The sequence below is a fragment of the Podarcis vaucheri genome (genome assembly GCF_965113315.1).
Source record: "Podarcis vaucheri genome assembly, chromosome: 9".
Classification (NCBI taxonomy): Eukaryota; Metazoa; Chordata; class Lepidosauria; order Squamata; family Lacertidae; genus Podarcis; species Podarcis vaucheri.
Window position 1 is genome coordinate 55,593,120 of NC_138767.1, and position 20,757 is coordinate 55,613,876.

The window sequence follows — 20,757 nt, forward strand, 5'->3', positions numbered from 1 at the left end:
AATCCACCCGAACATGGGGAACGGAGCAAGACTGATGGCTGAGCCAATCTCTAGTTCATCAGTTTGCGCATTTGTCACAGCACCTGCAAAGCTAGGCTTCCTCTGTGGCTCTCTTCCCCTGCATTATGTCTGTCTTTATACTGTCATCAATTTGCTTAAACATCACAAATCATTAAGATATTCCCTCCCGCCTCAATACTGTTCACAGGTATGACATCATGGTGAAATGCTGGAACAGTGAACCCGAGAAAAGACCTTCTTTTTACCACTTGAGCGAAATAGTTGAGAACATGTTGCCTGGAGAATACAAGAAGGTTTGTCCTTTTGGAAACTGGGTTGCTTCTAGGATTTCAGAAGAAGACATTGCTTGGTTGTGCCATTGACTCTTGGCTCTTAAGTGGGGTAAATAAAATGTTGTTTCATGATGACACTGCAGAGAATGGTGAAAATGTGGAGACAGAAAACCCCACCATAAGATCCTATTTGATGCTTGACCTATCTCAAGCAGCAGATTTTGAAGGTAGCCTAAGAGGGTGACAAATTGTCAGTCCTATTCCCTCTCTTTTCAGTTTGGCCCTGTAGCTTTCTCTGTCCTGCGCCTGATGTCATGTGATGTCAGGACAGGTGGGTGTGGTTTGGGCCTAACCATGCCAGAGGGCAAATGGAGAGGCCTAGTGGCCTTAATTAGGCTCACGAAGGTCAGAACTCCCACCTCACTGCCTTAAAAGATGCTTCTGACCCCATGTGACACAAAACACTACTCATGTGCAAAAAAATCATTGAAAGGAAATCTTACCAGGTTCTACAGAGATTTATAAAGATCCTGTTTTGGGGGAGTGTGGGATGGAGAGCCTTAAACAATTCCAACCAATTTTGTTATATATATATTTCAGAGCTATGAGAGAATTCACTTGGACTTCCTGAAGAGTGACCATCCCGCTGTCACACGCATGAGAGCGGACTGTGACAACACCTACATTGGAGTCACTTACAAGAATGAAGACAAACTGAAGGACAGGGAGAGTGGATTTGATGAACAAAGACTCAGCGCCGACAGTGGCTACATAATCCCCCTGCCGGATATTGACCCTGTTTCAGAAGACGAGCTCAGCAAAAGGAACAGGCACAGGTACACCTGATTAAAGTTCACTGTGACCTAAATCCCGACATCATTAACCACTAGGGATCAGTCTATTTCTGTGCCATTGTTAATTTTATGTCTGTCACTGTTTTCACATTGATCTGCAACTTAAAAGAATATCTACAACAAAGTACATATTTAAATAATGGTTTCCCACAAAGCATGACAGAGCAGTGTAGTCAGCATCACGTTTGTCACCCCAAATGCCAGTTGGGGCAGAAGATGGAGGGAAGCTATGCAATGCCAGTGACTGCAGTAGGGCTGGCTTGTGATCTGTCCCTCTCTGCTCCCTGAGTGCCCAATTTGGGTATTCCAGTCTTGTCAATGGTGGGAATCCTTCTGACTGTGTTTCCACCTGCTCACAAGTTTAACACAAGTGGAACAGAGAGCTCTGTTCCAGAGGATTCCTGCTGGCACCACTCTGCTGATGGAACTGTTTCAGTTGGTAAGATCTCTATCCCACCTACATAATCCCCCCCACACACACACACCCAGCACAGCAGACTAGGGGTCTGAATTGAAGCCTAGATGTATTTTTTCTTCAAAGTATGCATTTCTAAATGTACTTTTTTATAATAAAATGTCAACATTTTTGTTGACCATTTTGGCACCCTTGGTTGAGCCAAGAACTCTGCAAAATTCAGTGAAGTGTGAACTCTGAAGGATAACCACATTGACATTAGCCTGGGAAATGTAGATCAGGTCACTATTGCAAAGAAGAAGCCCCTCAAATATCCCTGTTACCCACTCGAGGCAGCGTATCCAGAATGTTGATTTAAAACATGTTAAGTAATCTGTCATTGATTAGTGATTTCAGTGCTGAATATAGGCAGCTTTTTACCATTATAATTTATCATTATGTGCACAGAACTAGTGGCTGATCTGATCTTCAGTATTGTCCAGCGAGTGGTGGAGTCCGCATAGTATTTTACTACTCTCATGCTTTCTCAGACTTATGATTTGGGGAGCTATGTGCTCCATTCATCCCTTGTTTCCTGAGATTTGTCATCAGGTGTAGACCTGTGCTAGAACTCCGTTTAGTCCCGCACATGGTAATGGTGAAGCTCAGCAAGGCTGACCTGCATGAATTTAATGTGCTACCTGGGATATGCTCCCAGAATCCTCTGCAATGAGCAGTGGTTCTGTGACAAAAGCAAAGGGATTCCTCAGCAAGCAAGCTGATGTGGAGAAGTTTCCCCAAAGACAGAGAGCTGGGAAAACTGCAGCATTAAAGCATTTCATGTAAGAATGAGTCTCTTTGGGGAACTTTTCTTTTGGACTCCAAAATTATGTGGCATGTGCCTTCTGATGAATTCCCAAGGAGGATTTCTGTTGCCCCAAGACAATTGAAGAATGTGTTCTTCACAGTGTGTTTTTAAGTTCCTAAATGTTTTCCCCTGTGGTCTTCTTACACAGTTCCCAGACTTCTGAAGAAAGTGCCATCGAAACTGGTTCCAGCAGCTCCACATTCGTAAAGCGAGAGGACGAGACCATTGAGGATATTGACATCATCGATGACATTGGAATGGATTCCTCAGAACTGGTTGAGGACAGTTTCCTGTAATTCCCGAAAGAAGTAGTGGACATCTTTTGAGGGGTGCGAGACAAGAAAGAAAGAAAGAAAGAAAGAAAGAAAGAAAGAAAGAAAGAAAGAAAGAGAGAGAGAGAATCTCAACATATAACTCATGGATTTTTGACTCTCTAAGGAAAACCACTTTAACATAGATGGTCGAGACTTGCAATCCTAAGTGTCCCCACAAGGGACGCAAAGATCTCACCCGGATTTGTGAAACAAGAAGACATTTAGAAACCAGCTTTTAAGCACTTCCATAGCATCTCAGTACCACCTGCTGTTCTGATAGGTGAGTAGATAAAGGAAAAGGCCATGGACAGTCCAATTTGTGTTTCAAGGGCATTCACAACTCAGATGAATAACATTTCCACTATGGTGAAACATCACCCATGTAATTATGTAAATACCTTACCAAGATGTTTTGTGGCATATGTGGAATAGGCATTTTTTTAGAAGACCACTCAAGACTTCTTTGTATTTTCTTCCTTCAGTCTCATCATAAGCTGCTGTTGAACTATCACATGAGATGAAGTACATGCAAAAAAAGAGAAAGAAAACCACTTTTGAAACTCAAACTAATTGGTACTAGGAAACCTTTTTACCTTTTTTGCAGCTAATACAAATAAAACAGAATTACAGTAATTTCTAACCTTATACGATAGCTTAGTAAATCAAGTGAGACTCTTCATAACCATAGAAGAATAATTGTTTACCTACTGCTGTTTTCAGTATCACTAAGTATAGTTTATAACTACTCCTTGCCCTTCCTTAAAAACACAGTACTGAAAAAAACTAATGAACTAAAGCATTTTAGCATTTATACATTTACAAGAAACAACTGTTCTATTTGATAGTTAATGGCTTTGGTAAATTAAAACTAGTTTAGGAAGTAGGGAAAGCTAATGTATTCTATGGCATCCACCCTTAGCAGAGTAGCTATCCTAATGCAATGAATTTTTTTGCTGGTGAATCCTTCTTTGATTCAGTGGAACTCTTCAGAAATTGAAGTTTATTTTTAAACCTTCGTTTGCAACCAGGTTCCTCAAGTTATTGCACAAAATATGTGTGGCTAATCAATCAACAGTAAGGCTGCTTGGAGCGGTTGAGAAAAAGAGCACATCGGGAAGTTTGTTTGGGGTTTGCATGTGACAAATGGATTGGATGCACCAAATGCTCTTTCTGAAAATGCTTCTTCCTGAGCCTGAGATTTCCAATTACGTATGTAGCTACTTTGGAAAGAAAGAAAGAAAGAAAGAAAGAAAAAGTTCTACTTTTGGTATAACAGAAATGGAACCGGATCCTTTTGCCCTTGTCAAGTTTTTAGCTATAACATTGGACGTTAACAAGGACAGCGGACGCTCAGGTTGCAAACGTGATCCGTGCGGGAGGCACGTTCACAACCCGCAGCGCTGCATCTGCGCACACGCGGTTTGCGATTTGGCGCTTCTGTGCATGCGCAAAGCGCAATTTAGTGCTTCTGCACATGCGCGACCGCCGAACCCGGAAGTAACCTGTTCCGGTACTTCAGGGTTCGGTGTGGTGCGCAACCTGAAAACGCACAACCTGAAGTGACTGTAACCCGAGGTATGACTGTAAAGAGTCTTTTTCCATCCACACCAATGGGCACTGAATTGGGAGTGAAGCAATTGTTTCTAAACAGTGTTCCATTTTTGAAGGAAATACATTTAAAATATAGGATTGGCTGTGACCTCTGTGGTGTGTATATTCAAGTGGCACATCTGTCTCTGTAATGTGTAAAATGGCCCCAAGCAGTTGCTGATCCTTCTTTTAGTCATTCTCACACAATAGTTTGAGATCAGTCCTTCCTTAATCTGAATATAATGTGTCTGACAGTGTTTCTGTGATGATTTACAATGCATTCCTGGATGAGCCTCATTCAGTTCTATGGGACTTATTCCCAGCTAAGTGGGCATAGAGTTGCATCCCTAGGGTGTGATTTTGTCACACTCTATGGAAATCATGAACTGGAATCAGTCTATGACATACAGGGAGCATGAAAGTATGGTGCACAAAAAGAAATTCCATGTTTTTCATAAATCCAGAGCTTGAGTTTCAGAGAAATGTCACAGGGTAAACTTGCAAAAGAGCTGTGCCATTAGCTCGAAAATTCCTGTTTCTTAATCCTAGACATGTATGTGGCAGGCAACAGTTGCTCACTGGTGGCGAAAAAGGAACTTGACATATTCCTGGCATATTCTGTGTAGTTATAATAAAACATACCGAGACTCAGACCTGGGTGGAATCTACACAAAAATAAAAAACGTACTGAAAATGCTTTTTAAAAAGCGTTTTTAAAAATACATTGAATTTTCCATAAGGCTCACCATCCCCATCTAGTGTCACATTGTATATTACACTTAAAACACGCTTAAAACATTTTATTTGCAGCTGTATAGCTGAGTCCCTGGTATTGAAACCAGATGGCAGAGCATTAATTGATCTGGCATTTCCTTCGTGCAAATGTGGCCCAATGTGGATGTTTGCTGGATTTCTTATGATATCACTAAGAGCAGCATAGGGTAGCAATTGGCCAGTGGTGAGCAACCATTTTTTGCAATACAACTTTCTCTGTGCCAAACTCGCAGGCTTATCTACCATTACAGCTATGGCTCCATACTTTACTGATGTGATAGTTAAAGGACAAACAAATGAAGGCAACGTGTGCTAGAGACAGTGCTGTGTTGGAACTAAGCTCCACAGCAGTTGATGAACACCTGGCAGGATTAAAAATGCAGCGTAAATCAATGCTTTGCACCGGGCTCAGAAGTACACAGCCATCTCTTTTGATGCTAAATAACTAACTACAACTTAAACATGAAGCATCAAGTGATGCTTCAGTGGAATGAGTGAAAAAGAGCTCAATTTGATCTCCCAAAAAAAAAAGCACAGAACCATATCCCATTAAAATTAATGGGACTTAAATGTGCTTCCTTGTGCACATAGGGATATCTGTGGTAAATAATTATTTGAGGTTCTGAATGCCAAAACGCAATGGGCCCAGTATAAATCTGTGCAAATACTTGGGCCAAATGAGTAAGTCCAAGCCTTCGAGATATTCTTCTCTGCTAGATCCAATTTATTACAAATGTGCCGGTGAAATGGATGGAAATTGCAGACATCTTACTTGCGTGTGTGTTTTGCATTACTGCGCATGGATCAGGTCTTCTCATGTTTCGCAGGCTTTCCTGTTTCACTGGCCACTAAAGAATAAGCTACAATAATTCGTACCTTGGTTTTTCTTTTTCTTATTGTACTTTTTGTTATGTATCTCACAAAACAAACTCATGCTAATCCCATATCTTGCTTCAGGTGAACACAGATCCCATTGCAATGCACATCTGCCCATATTGCATGTCATAGATGGGGCTCCATTTTAATTTCCTGTCTACGTTGCAACGTGGATGAGCACATTTATCGCCACCTACTCTCTCATGTTAGTCATGCCCAACATGTTTTTGGCAAGGAAACTATAGCTGGACTGGGACCAAGTTCTAGTTGTGGACCAAAATATGCAGTATATTTTTTTAGATTTATAATCCTATGAAAAGTTCCTGACACTGCAATGGACTGCACATCAGAAAACTTTACAAAGGCAACACATTAATGCAGGAGGTACCTGTTAGACTAAGGCTTGCAATCTTGTATTCACTTACCCAAGAGTAAGCCCTATTGAATTCAATGGGACTTACTTCTGAGTAGACCTATATAAGATTGCAATGTTAGTCTTTCAATATTAGCCTGGGGAAAAACCCTGGATTTTGTTACTGTCTTGATGTTTTGTTTTAGGATAGGCTTCTTCAAACTCGGCCCTCCAGATGTTTTGAGACTACAATTCCCATCTTCCCTGACCACTGGTCCTGCTAGCTAGGGATCATGGGAGTTGTAGGCCAAAAACATATGGAGGGCCGAGGTTGAGGAAGCCTGTTTTGGATCATAGTGACTATTTCTCTGTGGCTCAGTTTTGAGAAGCTTTCAGAAAAGAAATACCCAGCCTTTGTCTGTTCTGTATTTGTATCATGACAATCAAACCTTGCCTGTGAAACGCAACTTTCTCATTTTGAATGGCCCTGTTCCTTACAATGTGGTCTGCAAATGTACAAACAGTCCTATGATATAATGAGGGACATAAGATAAGGTGATGTTATACATCAATATGTATATATGTATTTTTATATCAACTTTGAGAGTACTGCCAAAACATTTATGACAAGCTGTATCACTGCCTTTGTTTATATTTTTTGTTTTTTGTTTTTACTGTGATATACTCCACAGGCACGCTAACTGTTGCACTTTTAAATGTCCAAAATTTATATTTTAGAATGATAAAGAAAAGCGAGAAAGAGTTTCCATAAAGGTGGTATTGTGAAGTGTTTGAGAAGAACCAGTTGGAATGAGTGACCATAGGTACAAAATGTAATACAGGTGCCCCTGTTCTTATTTTTGTCTTTTTAAAAAAACCATGTAAATTAAGATCTTTATATTTCAATAAATGATATATAATTTAAAGATACCTAGGAGGGTTTTCTACTCTTGGCTCAGAGCAGGGCCTTTCCTGTCAAGCAGGCCTCTCCCATGCATGTCTCAGTTCAGTTTGTCTCTTCTAAAACAAATGGTAACTGGCAGCATCACTGTGTGATCCTATACATGTCTACGCGGGAGTAACTCCTATATTTGAATTCAGTGAGATTTACTCCTAGTTAAGTGATTTTGACCAAACTGCAGGAGGCAGTGGAAGACAGGAGTGCCTGGTGTGCTCTGGTCCATGGGTCACGAAGAGTCGGACATGACTAAACGACTTAACAACAACAAAGTGTGTCCAAGATTGCAGCTTCAGAGTACAATCCTAAACCCTCATGCCTATTTCTGAGGGGGGAGTTGGGGATATTGCATAGATTTCTCTCTTGCTGATCTCTGCTGGTGGAAACCTGCTGGTCCAGTGTGACAGCGGCCCTGAACTGAGGTAGGAGGTAAGATGCTGAATATTTCTCCCACCGGACACTGAACAGGGAAAGCCTCAGAATGAGGAGTTGCAGGATACCAGATACTTTGGATCCACTGAATCTAAGGTCCTTTGGATCCGCTGAGGGTCGGAATCCTTGGGATATGGCAAAAGAGCTACAGTGAGGGGGGAAAGTATTTGATCTGTCGACAGGTGTCTTTTGTACAGGTACTGTAAGGAGCTGGGATTACAGGTAAAACCTCTCCCTTACAGCAGGTGCTTCTAATCTCAGCTCATTACATACAGTGAAGATACCAGGTAGCCTGACATCTGGCTGGCTGAGAGGGGATTAAATACTTATTTCACTCATTATAACTCACATCCATCTCTGACTTTTGTCTTCTGGGTTTCTGGGAGTTTTCCTGTTGTTATTCTGTCTCTCACAGCTACAATAAACCTACCATTAAAATTATGGACTGGTCATTTCTTCGTCAGAGGGCAAATGGGCAAATTTAGCAGGGGATCAAATACTTTCCCCCCTCACTGTAAAAGCAATAGAATTTTACACACACACACCCAAACAAACAAAAAACTTTAAAAACTGCAGAAGAGTAAGAACCCAAAATCCTGGCTTCAACAGAACCAAATTGGTTTGGGAGAGAAAATAAAAATATCTTTGTTGTTGTTGTTTAGTCGTTTAGTCGTGTCCGACTCTTCGTGACCCCATGGACCAGAGCACGCCAGGCACTCCTGTCTTTCACTGCCTCCCGCAGTTTGGTCAAACTCATTCTGGTAGCTTCGACAACACTGTCCAACCATCTCGTCCTCTGTCGTCCCCTTCTCCTTGTGCCCTCCATCTTTCCCAACATCAGGGTCTTTTCCAGGGAGTCTTCTCTTCTCATGAGGTGGCCAAAGTATTGGAGCCTCAGCTTCAGGATCTGTCCTTCCAGTGAGCACTCAGGGCTGATTTCCCGAAGAATGGATAGGTTTGATCTTCTTGCCATCCATGGGACTCTCAAGAGTCTCCTCCAGCACCATAATTCAAAAGCATCAATTCTTCAGCAATCAGCCTTCTTTATGGTCCAGCTCTCACTTCCATACATCACTACTGGGAAAACCATAGCTTTAACTATACGGACCTTTGTTGGCAAGGTGATGTCTCTGCTTTTTAAAAAACGTTGGTTAGTCGGATAATAATGCTATCTCCGCTGCTTGTAGTATGTGCCTCTGAATGCCTATTGATGGGAATCACAGATGGAGAGAAAGCTGCTGAGCTTAGGTCCTGCTTGAAAGCTTCCCATGAGCCTCTGCTTGGCCACTTTGAGAAAAACGTGCTGAACTAGACAACCCATTGGCCTGATCGGCAAGGCTCTTTTTATGATCTTAGCTTTTCTCAGAGTCGGCCACAAGGTGGAAGTATTGTTCAAGAATCAATTAAGCTTAAGGCACTAATTCAGTTTTTCACCGGCATCTTCTTCCCCACGGCAAAGAATTCTCTGGAAAACAACTGGTGGTCTCAGGACTGCAATTTATTTCCTATTACAAAGTATTTCCTGGCTTGCTCAGTGTTCTGAAACTATTTTTCATCCGGACTCACCATTTTGATGCAGTAAATAGAATGTGTGTGTGAGAGAGGTTGTTTTTGTTGTTTTGCTAAGAGGAATTCAAGGTATCATAAATGGGGAAAGAGCAGAAATGAGGGGGGGAGAGAATTAATTCAAAAGTTGCACATTTTCATGTGAAAAGATATGTTTAGCTTCTGAATGTGTACTTAAGGTCAAACCCACCTGATTTGGACTGAATAAAATCCCTCTCACAAACTCAGGCTTATGGGTTGGGGGTTCCTCCTGGGGCCAGCTTTGAGCATGAATTTTCGGGTGACAGCAGTGGTACAAATACAAGCCCGCACCCCAGTAAACCAGTGGAGATCTTCCCACCACATGGCATGTACATGCATGCTGTTCCCGCACAACTATGGTTCTACCTCACTGTTTGTACTCCTGACCTGAGGCATTGGCCTCAGAAGAGTCATGTTGTGTTGGACAGTCAGCTCCAGCAGCTGTTTCAGTTTTCTCCTCACTGTTCCCTTGTTTTTCTCCTGCCCCTTTCTGTCATCTCGTCAGCATTCTTGAATCTTCTCTCGCAACACCTTCCAGCAAGTTGGATCCTCCTAACAGAGGGTCCATGTTGTCCTTGGCCCTGAAACTTTTCCCTAACCGGCTTGTGGGTGGGGCTTGCCCCGCTCCAAGCCGGTGGTGCCACAGTTATGCCAATGGCCTTTAGCCAATCAGCAGCGTGGCAAGGTTGGGGTTGGGAGTATTTATTTGGCAGCACGACATAGGGACCTCCTTTTGCTTCGCATTGCCAAACACCCGCCCACCCACCCATCAATTAGGTTGTGTTTGGCCTTGCTTTGGACTTCACTTGGTCGCCTGTTTTGGAATGGGGGCCAGGTAGGAATTTTTTCCAATGTGGCCACTTGGTTTTTGCCTACCTCTTAGCAATCGTCACAACTTTGTAAGGTTTGGCGGTTAAGCATTGGTTTAGGGGAATGTGGGGAGGGGAGGTGCGGCCATCACCTGCCCCTCCAATGAATAGGGTATTCCGTTAAAGGAAGTTGTTTACCTTTCCAGGCTTCCTACAGAGTGGGGCAGGAGCCAGATATAGTTTAACGCCTAAACCAATACCAGTCACATTTGTGTATTTTAATAAAGTTGTGGCCAAAATTTGCCCATTAACATTTAAACTAAATTCTGTCTCCACTGTGTCTTTATTTCCATGGAGGATGGGTTTTGAGGCTCGAAGCACAACAGGCTTCAACTTTGTCATGCAGAGAGACACTTCTCTTTAGAAGCAATGGCTCTTGGCCTTCTGCCTTCTTTTTAGGTCTCCACCGCATCTACCATCATCTTCTTTCAATGAGTCACGCCCATTTTGAGAAATTCTCCCAACATGCAAAATCAGTTGGCTCTTCTCTCACTCCTGAGCCTTCTTCAGAAAGAGCATGCTCATTTCACCTCTCACTCAATCACACACCTTCGGACCTTTCAGATTCTCAGTTTAAGTTGTAATACGTTTGCCAGCCTGGTTCATTTGTTGGAGGGAAATCATGGCGCAGTTATACTACAACTCATTTAAAAGCTGTTTTCTCTCGTCAGGGAACCCCTGGGATGGCAATTTTCTGAAGTGTTGGGAAAACTGTAACTACTAGGATTCTTTCAGAGAAAACTGTAACTGTTAGAGAAAACTGTAACTACTAGGATTCTTTCAGAGAATCCATGGCAGTTAAACTGGCGTGAAACTGATAGGAGCTTGTAAGATAAGTATGTTGTCCTCAGATCCCGCCCCTCCCAAAGCAAAAGTGACAATAGAGTCTGTGGCACCTTTAAATTCTAAGGCATTTATCATACTATGAGCTTCCACAGGCAACAACCTATTTCATCGGATGCATTTGATTAATGAGTGTAGTTTTCCCCATGCTGCTCTCCTGCAGCTCCAATTTGCTTGCATTAGGTTCTGAAGCAAGACTGTTGATCGGTTTCATTTGGGTTTATCCTCAGAGCTGTCTCTAGTTTACCAAAATACTACTGCTAATTCTACTACTACCACCAATAATAATTCTTCCCTGAAATTCTACAAGTTTTGCAACGCAAACAAATTGACACGATCTCTGCTGTTTCTGCAATTAATGAAGAAGAACAATGAAGCAATGACACAAAAGCACCGCTGTTATGTACTGAAGTTCTCGCCCTGGGCCAGCAGGGGGATACTGTAGATAGTTATGCAAATAAGGGATCGAAAGTGACGTTCAGTGATTGGATAGTTTTAGAAAGTTGTTACAGTAACGTTGTATTGGTGCTCTATATAAGCAGGCTGACTGAACCCTTCAGTTCAGTTCTGTCCTGGCCTGTGAATAAACAAGAGCTGTTTGAAGAATTGCTGTGTCGTCTGATATGTTCACCCACAACTTAACAACCGCCCCCTTCCTACTAAATCCTGCACAAGCCGCCCACCTGACTTCTGAGATTTAGCTGGACAGTTGACCAAAGTTACCACAAGGGCTAGAAACTGGATTTAAAAATGAAAACCTGAGATTCTCATAATGCAGAATTCTAGATCCCACACTTATGGAATGCGCACATCCCTGATATGGCTGGGATTTCCACTCCCTTCCTCCAAAGCAAGTTACATTTCAGAACTGGGAAGGGACTGCGTGACGGAGCTTTAAAGACTGAGATGGACATCTCTTAATACCATATCCCTTAAAAAAAACCCACCCCACCCTATTGCATTTCAGTTCTATGGACATTAATCTCATATAGCATTCATTCATAAGTGTCCTTACTGGAAATGAACAGTTTGAAGAGCACAGACAATCTTCTTATATGTAACCTGACACAACTGCCAATAATTAATGGCCCTAATAGCAACATATTGTCCCTTGAGTGACAGAAAGAAGTGTGGTCACTCTGCTTGTGTCTTTCAATCAGAAAGAAAATTAATAATTAGAGATGCTGCAAAGCTGTTCTAGTGTCACAGGCCATTTGCCAGCTCTCAGTGCATATTTTAATATCCGTGTTCCTAAGCGTTTGAGGAAAAGAAAAACATTATAGTCCCAAGCATTTTCCTGGCATGAAATGTCCAAGGCAGAAGTGATCGTACCTTAACAGGCCAGTTCTAGGCATGTCTACTCAGAAGCAAGTCCCACTGAGTTCATTGGTGCTTACTCCAAGGTAAGTGAGTAATGAATGTCAGCCTAAGTAGCCTTGGACTAGAATGGAAGTTGTCTCCTTGTATTGGTTCAGCCAAGGAATGGGTACAGTCGTACCTTGGTATTCAGATGTTTTGGCTCCCGAATGCCGCAAACCCGGAAGTGAGTGTTCCAGTTTGCAAACGTTTTTTGAAACCTGAACGTCTGATAGGGCTTCCGTGGCTTCTGATTAGCTGCAGGAGCTTCCTGCTGCTAATCAGAACCCACAATTTAGTTTCTGAATGTTTTGGAAGTCAAACGGACTTCCGGAATGGATTCCGTTCTACTTTCAAGGTGCGACTGTATCAGTAGGAGGAATGGGTAAGGCTACAATTTGTATTCATACTTGGAAGGAAGTCTTATTGAGCTCATTGAGACACACTTCTGAGTAGACATGTTGAGGATTGCCACCATAAGACTGCGTTCCTAAGCATGCTTCTTAGGGAGTAAGTCCTAATGAACGCAGTAAAGTCAGGATTTATTATGTGCTGTTCTTCAGCTAGGCAATTTGCGTGAGGAATAGGGTCTACTCTCCAACAGATTGCCAGAAAAACACTTTCTAACACACAAAAATGTCGAGCAAGATGTGCTCTGTTTGCAAAGCTCCCTCTTATCCCCTCGACTACTTCCCAGCGTCTCAAAAGTCTCCCGGAAAGGCACTCTGTGGAAAGCCCCCTCCCCATCCTTTTTTGTCAGTCATCCTGTTCTCCCACTTATGTTCTTATATTTAATAACATAAGGGGCCTTTCCTTTTTGGAAGGATTTGAAACTGGGATGATGTGGCATTACTTGAAAAGATGCTCCATTTAATATTAATTCAGAGGGAGTTTTATAGCATTTTCCCTGATGATTTATTGGTTTTTATGACCCCACTGGGGCTATGCGTTTACAGAAAAATGAGGAAGAAATATACCAAATTTCTGCCTCCATCTCCCTCTTTCTCCTGAAAGATTCCTTGTACTCACAGAGGTAAGGATAGAAAGTTTTATTATTCTTAGCCCCTTTTACCTGCATAAGCAGCGGGAGAGCAGGATAAAAACTGTGGCATAGCATAGTGGGTCTTAATCCTTTGCCCATACCATCTTCTGAATAAGAATCACTCCGTGCCTCCTAATTTTTGTGGGAGTAAAGCTCCCATTGCACCAATGGGAGCTTTCCTCCCATTGACAGCAGTTGGCATTAGACGGGTCTGATTCCAGTCAGAACCACGTTTGCAGTGGAAGGAAAGCCTCTCAGGTGTTGAAATGAGGACAGTATATTTCCCTGATATTTTCGAAATGGCCAACAATTTGAGACAAGGGACCCCTGAAAAAAGAACAAAACACCTTAGCAAATTCTCTTATAAGAAACTTCAGTTCACTAAATACTGAATAAAACTACAGTGGTACCTCGGGTTAAGAACTTAATTCGTTCTGGAGGTCTGTTCTTAACCTGAAACTGTTCTTAACCTGAAGCACCACTTTAGCTAATGGGGCCTCCTGCGACCGCTGTGCCGTCGCGACACGATTTTGGTTCTCATCCTGAAGCAAAGTTCTTAACCTGAGGTAATATTTCTGGGTTAGCGGAATCTGTATCCTGAAGCGTATGTAACCCAAGGTACCACTGTATGTTGTTAGTTAAGACTAAGGGATGAAGGAAGCTAAGAAATAGCTAAAAGAGGAAGGTATGATTCCATTGATTGATTCCATCAACAATTATATCAAAATATGTTGTGCCGTATCCCCAGCGTGAGGCAGCCTCCTCAGGTGGCATTTACTGTGAGGCAGAGAGTAGACAGAGCTGTGTGTGTCATACGTCACTTGCCCTGCGTCCCCTAACATACTGCTGCCCTCAGGAGTAGTGGAGGGCGCCGCCCCATTGCCTATGTTGAAATAACTTGCTTTGGTGCGTGGAATTTTGTACATCTTGCCTGTCGCCTCAGGCAGCAAAATGTCTTGAGCCAGCCCCGCTGTGATTCTTTCTGTCTCTCTGGGTTTCAGAAGGAGATTGCTTCTGAACCTGGCTGTTAATTACATGCATTGATCATGGATAATAGTCGCTGGCAGATCACGATTCTCCTGTCTAATCCCCTTTTTTAAAGACATCGAAACCCATAACCATCTTGTGGCAGCGAATCTCATAATTAATTGCATGCTATCTGAAGTATTTTCTTTTGTCTGTCCTGAATATGCTGCCAATCAGTTCCATTGAGTGCTGCCAGATTATTAATCAGAATACTCATACCAGAATCTTCTTCTTTTTTAAGCACTCATATGGTGTTTGGGGTTTTTTTTGCGAAAAATCCCAACTGTTTTCTCCTGCACCATCTCCTCATTCTCCTTCATGGAGGATGGATGGCGGCTAACAGATTGAGGTTGAATCCTGACAAGACAGAAGTACTGTTTTGGGGGGACAGGGGGTGGGCTGGTGTGGGGGACTCCCTGGTCCTGAATGGGGTAACTGTGCCCCTGAAGGAACAGGTGCACAGCCTGGGAGTCATTTTGGACTCACAGCTGTCCATGGAGGAGCAGGTTAATTATGTGTCCAGGGCAGCTGTCTACCAGCTCCATCTGGTATGCTGGCTGAGACCCTACCTGCCCACGGACTGTCTCGCCAGAGTGGTGCATACTCTAGTTATCTCCCGCTTGGACTACTGCAACGCGCTCTATGTGGGGCTACCTTTGAAGGTGATCCGGAAACTGCAACTAATCCAGAATGCGGCAACTAGACTGGTGACTGGAAGTGGCCACCGGGACCACATAACACTGATTCTGAGAGATCTGCATTGGCTCCCTGTTATGTATTGAAGTTCTCACCCTGGGCCAGCAGGGGGATACTGTAGATAGTTATGCAAATGAAGGTTCAAAAAGTGACGTTCAGTGATTTCGCTCAGTGATTCAGCTCAGTGATTCAGCTCTGCTCAGAGGGTGGCTGCATCTGGCTGTGCTCTGATGTCCATCGATCCCATCCTCGTCGCCAGTGTTAAGTTGTGGGCGAACATGTCAGACGACGCAGTGATTCTTTAAACAGCTCTTCTTTATTCAGATGCCAGAACAGAACTAGGCTGAGGAGCTCAGTCAGCCTGCTTATATAGAGCTCCAGAACAATGCAACTGTTGCCATTTTCTAAAACTATCCAATCACTGAACGTCACTTTTCGATCCTTCATTTGCATAACTATCTACAGTATCCCCTTCATTTGGATAACTATCTACAGTATCCCCCTGCTGGCCCAGGGTGAGAACTTCAATACATAACACTCCCAGTATGTTTCCGAGCACAATTCAAAGTGTTGGTACTGACCTTTAAAGCCCTAAACGGCCTCGGTCCTGTATACCTGAAGGAGCGTCTCCACCCCCATCGTTCAGCCCGGACACTGAGATCCAGCGCCAAGGGCCTTCTGGCGGTTCTCTCATTGCGAGAAGTGAGGTTACAGGGAAACAGACAGAGGGCCTTCTCGGAGTGGTGCCCACCCTGTGGAACACCCTCCCTTCAGATGTGAAGGAAATAAGCAGCTATCCTATCTTTAAAAGACATCTGAAGGCAGCCCTGTTCAGGGAAGTTTTTAATATTTAATGCTGTACTGTTTTTAACACTTAATTGGGAGCCGCCCAGAGTGGCTGGGGAAACTCAGTCAGATGTGCGGGGGTATAAATAATAAAATAATAATAATAATAATAATAATAATAATAATAATAATAATAATAATAATAATAATAGATAGCAGCTCTAGACGACAATTCAGCTTTTGTAGAAGTATTTTGGACAAAAGCAGTTGCCACTCGCTGCAGAATGTCTCACCACAGGCCAAAGTGACCTCCTCAGGGACATCTTCTGTCCCTCAGACCAAATTTGATTCAACAGAGTGCAGCTTCTCCTCTTCCCTTGATGTTTGGTAGAGCCCTCAGCCTCTTCAAGACCACTTTGAACCCATGCTGCAAGAGGTCAGTGGCCCACTGCTTACCTAGGCAGAAAGAGGCAGGTGACCTCTCTCCTAGAGGAGGCTGATCCATTGGGACAAGTGGGGCACTGCCCCACGAAGCTCAGTCTATCTTCAGCTGGTCCCCACCTGCATCTTCTCTCATTACCTCCTTCCTTACAACTATGGACCGGGAGAAACTTGATTCAGTTCACATTTAAAAGCGAACCTACCTAAATGGCATTTTCCAAAACAGTACAAAAACCAAAATACAGCCACTCTTCACAATTTGCACTTCTCCAAATTTTTGCAACACAGTTCGCCAGCCAAGGGATGTGTACCAAAAATGCATTTACTAGGGCAAAGGGGGCATTAAGAACACATATGTAGGTGAAAATGCCGTACAAAAATGCATTGTATTAGGAGAAATTGCTTTGTTTTGAATATCAGCCAATAATCAAGCCTGGACACAAGGATCCAGTGGCAAGCATCAGAAAAGGGGTTGTGTGTGTTTTAAGGATAAAACCATTATGATCGAGAGGGGATGATAAAATTGTGTACCTCCTTCCCTCAACTCCGGAAGCAACCAAACTAAGCTGCTCTTAGCGGACTCCCAGTGTTAAGTTGTGGGTGAACATATTCAGACGACACAGCGATTCTTCAAGCAGCTCTTGTTTATTCACAGGCCAGAACAGAACTGAACTGAAGGGTTCAGCCAGCCTGCTTATATAGAGCTCCACTACAACGCAACAGTAACCATTTTCTGTAACTATCCAATCACTGAACGTCACTTTTGATCCCTTATTTGCATATGTGGACCTGAGTGAAAACTATCTACAGTATCCCCCTGCTGGCCCAGGGTGGGAACTTCTGTACATAACACGCAGCAAATATTTCCATCTGATGCTCCCCCTCACAAATCAAATCCCATAAAGAGCTTCTTGGTTTGGTTCCTGCCCCACCCCCCACCCCACCCCCCATTTTAGATGGCAACAACTTGTCCTGATCAGATTGCTCAAATTGGGGCAAAGTGTCCATGTGGCTGGTCCCCATTCTTCTTCTCTACAGAGCTTATTGCTGGTGATCTCTTGAAGCCTTGTTTACAGTCATCACATTATTTGTCTTGTGTTCCAGGCGAACTGGAAGATAAGCTGGATGAAACTAGTCAGACATGTTGTCAAAATCAAGGCAGCAGTCGGGCTTCATTCTGGCTATGCATTTGCAGCACAGATATGTAGGGATAGGGAAGGCTCACTCAGTTGCAGATCTACCGGCGCCACAACTATTGCAGACCTGTTCTGCAGTTCAGTGGCAGAGCTTGTGCTCTGCATGTGGAAAGATCCAGGTTCGATCCCCGTCGTCTCCTTTGTCCACCCCCATTTTTTATTGATTTTCATACAATTTAATAAATTCAATTCAGTTTCAATACAGTATTCCCTTAACATTTTGATTTACCATCCTTATCTCCATGATGTTTCTGTTCAAACCCTTTATCTACTGCCTTAAATGTAATACTTATTTCTATAACAGTACATTCCTTTAACATTCTCATTCCTTTGCTTATATTTCCAGTCCTGCCTGGAATTTCATTTGTCTATACTATTATCTCAGATTGTCTGAAAAGGATCTCCACTCTTCCACAAATATTTCGGCTTTTTGGTCTCTTATTATTTTGCCATCATTTTCACCATCTCCATATACAGTGGTGCCTCGCAAGACGAAATTAATTCGTTCCGCAATTCTCTTCGTCTTGCGGGTTTTTCGTCTTGCGGGTTTTTCGTCTTGCGATGCACGGTTTCCCATAGGAATGCATTGAAAATCAATTAATGCGTTCCTAGGGAAACCACCTTCAGGCCAGGTCCGGGGACAGTCTGTCCCCGGACCTCTTCTGAAGGCTGGGGGGGGGACAAGGGCTTTTCTTCCCACCCCCAGCATTTTAAAAAACCCCGGGACAGCGGAGGACTTCTCCGCTGTCCGGGCGATCTTAAAATGCTGGCAGGCGGCATTTTAAAATCGCCCCGGACAGCGGAGGACTTCTCCGCTGTCGGGGCGATTTAAAAGCCCCTGGGAAGGCAGGCAGGGGGGACAAAGACTTTCGCCCCCTGCCCGCCTTCAGAAGGTGTTCCCACCCCCCCCCCGCCCGGCTTCGCAGCAGCGCTACGAAGCCCGGCAGCTGGGGCAGCTGTTCCCGCCCCCCTCCCCCCTTCGGAACATCGTTCCGAAGTGGGGCGGCTGGGGCAGCTGTTCCCGCCCCCCTCCCCCCTTCGGAACATCGTTCCGAAGTGGGGCGGATGGGGCAGCTGTTCCCGCCCCCCTCCCCCCTTCGGAACATCGTTCCGAAGTGGGGCGGCTGGGGCAGCTGTTCCCGCCCCACCTCCTCCCTTCGGAACATCGTTCCGAAGTGGGGCGGCTGGGGCAGCTGTTCCCGCCCCACCTCCCCACTTCGGAACATCGTTCCGAAGTGGGGCGGATGGGGCAGCTGTTCCCGCCCCCTCCCCCCTTCGGAACATCGTTCCGAAGTGGGGCGGATGGGGCAGCTGTTCCCGCCCCCCCGCCCCCCTTCGGAACATCGTTCCGAAGTGGGGCGGCTGGGGCAGATGTTCCCGCCCCCCGCTTCGGAACAGCGTTTTAAAATGCTGGGGGTCGGCAGCGCTTCGCTCCCGACCCCCAGCATTTTAAAATCTCCCCGGGACAGAGACTTCTCTGCTGTCCCTTGGAGATTTTAAAATGCTGGGGGTCGGCAGCGAACGCTTCGCTCCCGCCCGCCAGCATTTTAAGATCGCCCGGGGCAGGCGGGGGGGGAGGCAGGCGGGGGGGAGCAAAGACTTTTGCTCCCCGCCGGCCTTCAGAAGAGGTCCTCTTCTGAAGGCCGGCTGTGGGCGAAAGTCTTTGCTCCCGACCGCCAGCATTTCCCTATGGGCTTTCGTCTTGCGATGCAAGCCCATAGGGAAATTCGTCTTGCGAAGCGCCTCCAAAACAGAAAACCCTTTCGTCTTGCGGGTTTTCCGTCTTGCGAGGCATTCGTCTTGCGGGGTACCACTGTACAGTGGTACCTCGGGTTACATACGTTTCAGGTTACATATGCTTCAGGTTACAGACTCCGCTAACCCAGAAATAGTACCTCATGTTAAGAATTTTGCTTCAGGATGAGAACAGAAATCGTGCTCCGGTGGCGCGGCGGCAGCGGGAGGCCCCATTAGCTAAAGTGGTACTTCAGGTTAAGAACAGTTTCAGGGTAAGAACAGACCTCCAGAACGAATTAAGTATTTAACCCGAGGTACCACTGTATAGTCCAATAGTTTTAAAGCCCAGTCCTCTTTCGTAGGAACTTTTCCTTTCCATTTATGCACATGCAAAATTCTGTGGTGGTAGCAGACAATTTATCCAACTTTTTAAAACAGGCTCATACACACACACACACACACACACACACACACTACCTTTGCTTTCCCCCAGAATGACCCTCACAAAGCTACTTAAAAGAATTGGCTGCACCATTGCATCTCTGGGCTGTAAAGAGGGGTAATTTTATTTAAATGGGTTAGGAGAGAGGCTTGATAAGAGGGTGCTGCCTGGCAGTTCAGCTGCTCAGAACGAATCTGGGTTGCCAACACAAATAACAGTAGTGAAATGGACATCCTTTACCATCTGTCAGCTGTTCAACCTATGGGGAGTGAATCATTGTCTACGTCCGATATTTTTAGAGCAGCCATCACTGTTGTTAATGTGCAGATGTCTCCGTCTCAAAGTTGTTTTCACTTCCAGGTAGGTAGCAGACCCCCATGTTCACCATCTCGGCATTTACAGTGATGGGATGAGTCCTTGTTTAGCGTTGAAGCATTCTGTTAATCCCAGTGCAGAGGCACAGCAGAAGTACCCCTCAGAGGAGCTTGCCCATTGCAACTCTGCATGAATATGTGCTAGTAAAGTTAAAGGGACCCCTGACCATTAGGTCCAGTCGTGACCGGCACTCATCTCGCTTTATTGGCCGAGGGAGCCGGCGTACAGCTTCCGGGTCATGTGGCCAGCATGACTAAGCCACTTCTGGCGAACCAGAGCAGCACACGGAAACGCCGTTTACCTTCCCGCCAGAGCGGTACCTATTTATCTACTTGCACTTTGACGTGCTTTCAAACTGCTAGGTTGGCAGGAGCAGGGACCAAGCAACGGGAGCTCACCCCGTTGCGGGGATTCGAACCGCCGACCTTCTGATCAGCAAGTCCTAGGCTCTATGGTTGTAGCCCACAGCACCACCTGTGTCCCTTCCGAATATGTGCTACCCTGCTTCTAATCAGGGTATGTGTCAAGTATGGTGATTCACGCAGAACCATAGGCAAAGGCAGTGGTGATATTAGGGCCACACTACAGAACTGAACTCCAGGACTCTGCTTAGCAGAATGAGGAGGGGGGGGCGCAGTGCAGCAAGGTTGGCTGAT

General features: G+C 44.6%; 1 protein-coding gene across 4 annotated transcripts in view; it reads left to right on the plus strand.

The window, feature by feature from the left end:
* Positions 1-7,245, plus strand: part of PDGFRA (platelet derived growth factor receptor alpha) — a 59,687-nt gene extending 52,442 nt beyond the window's left edge. For all 4 annotated transcript variants that reach the window (XM_082238084.1, XM_082238085.1, XM_082238087.1 and 1 more), the window contains exons 21-23: positions 209-314; positions 894-1,129; positions 2,558-7,245. In XM_082238084.1, the coding sequence (XP_082094210.1) occupies positions 209-314; positions 894-1,129; positions 2,558-2,705 (490 nt within the window). In that variant the 3' untranslated portion in view covers positions 2,706-7,245. The remainder of the gene's footprint in view (positions 1-208; positions 315-893; positions 1,130-2,557) is intronic.
* Positions 7,246-20,757: the final 13,512 nt, after the last annotated feature.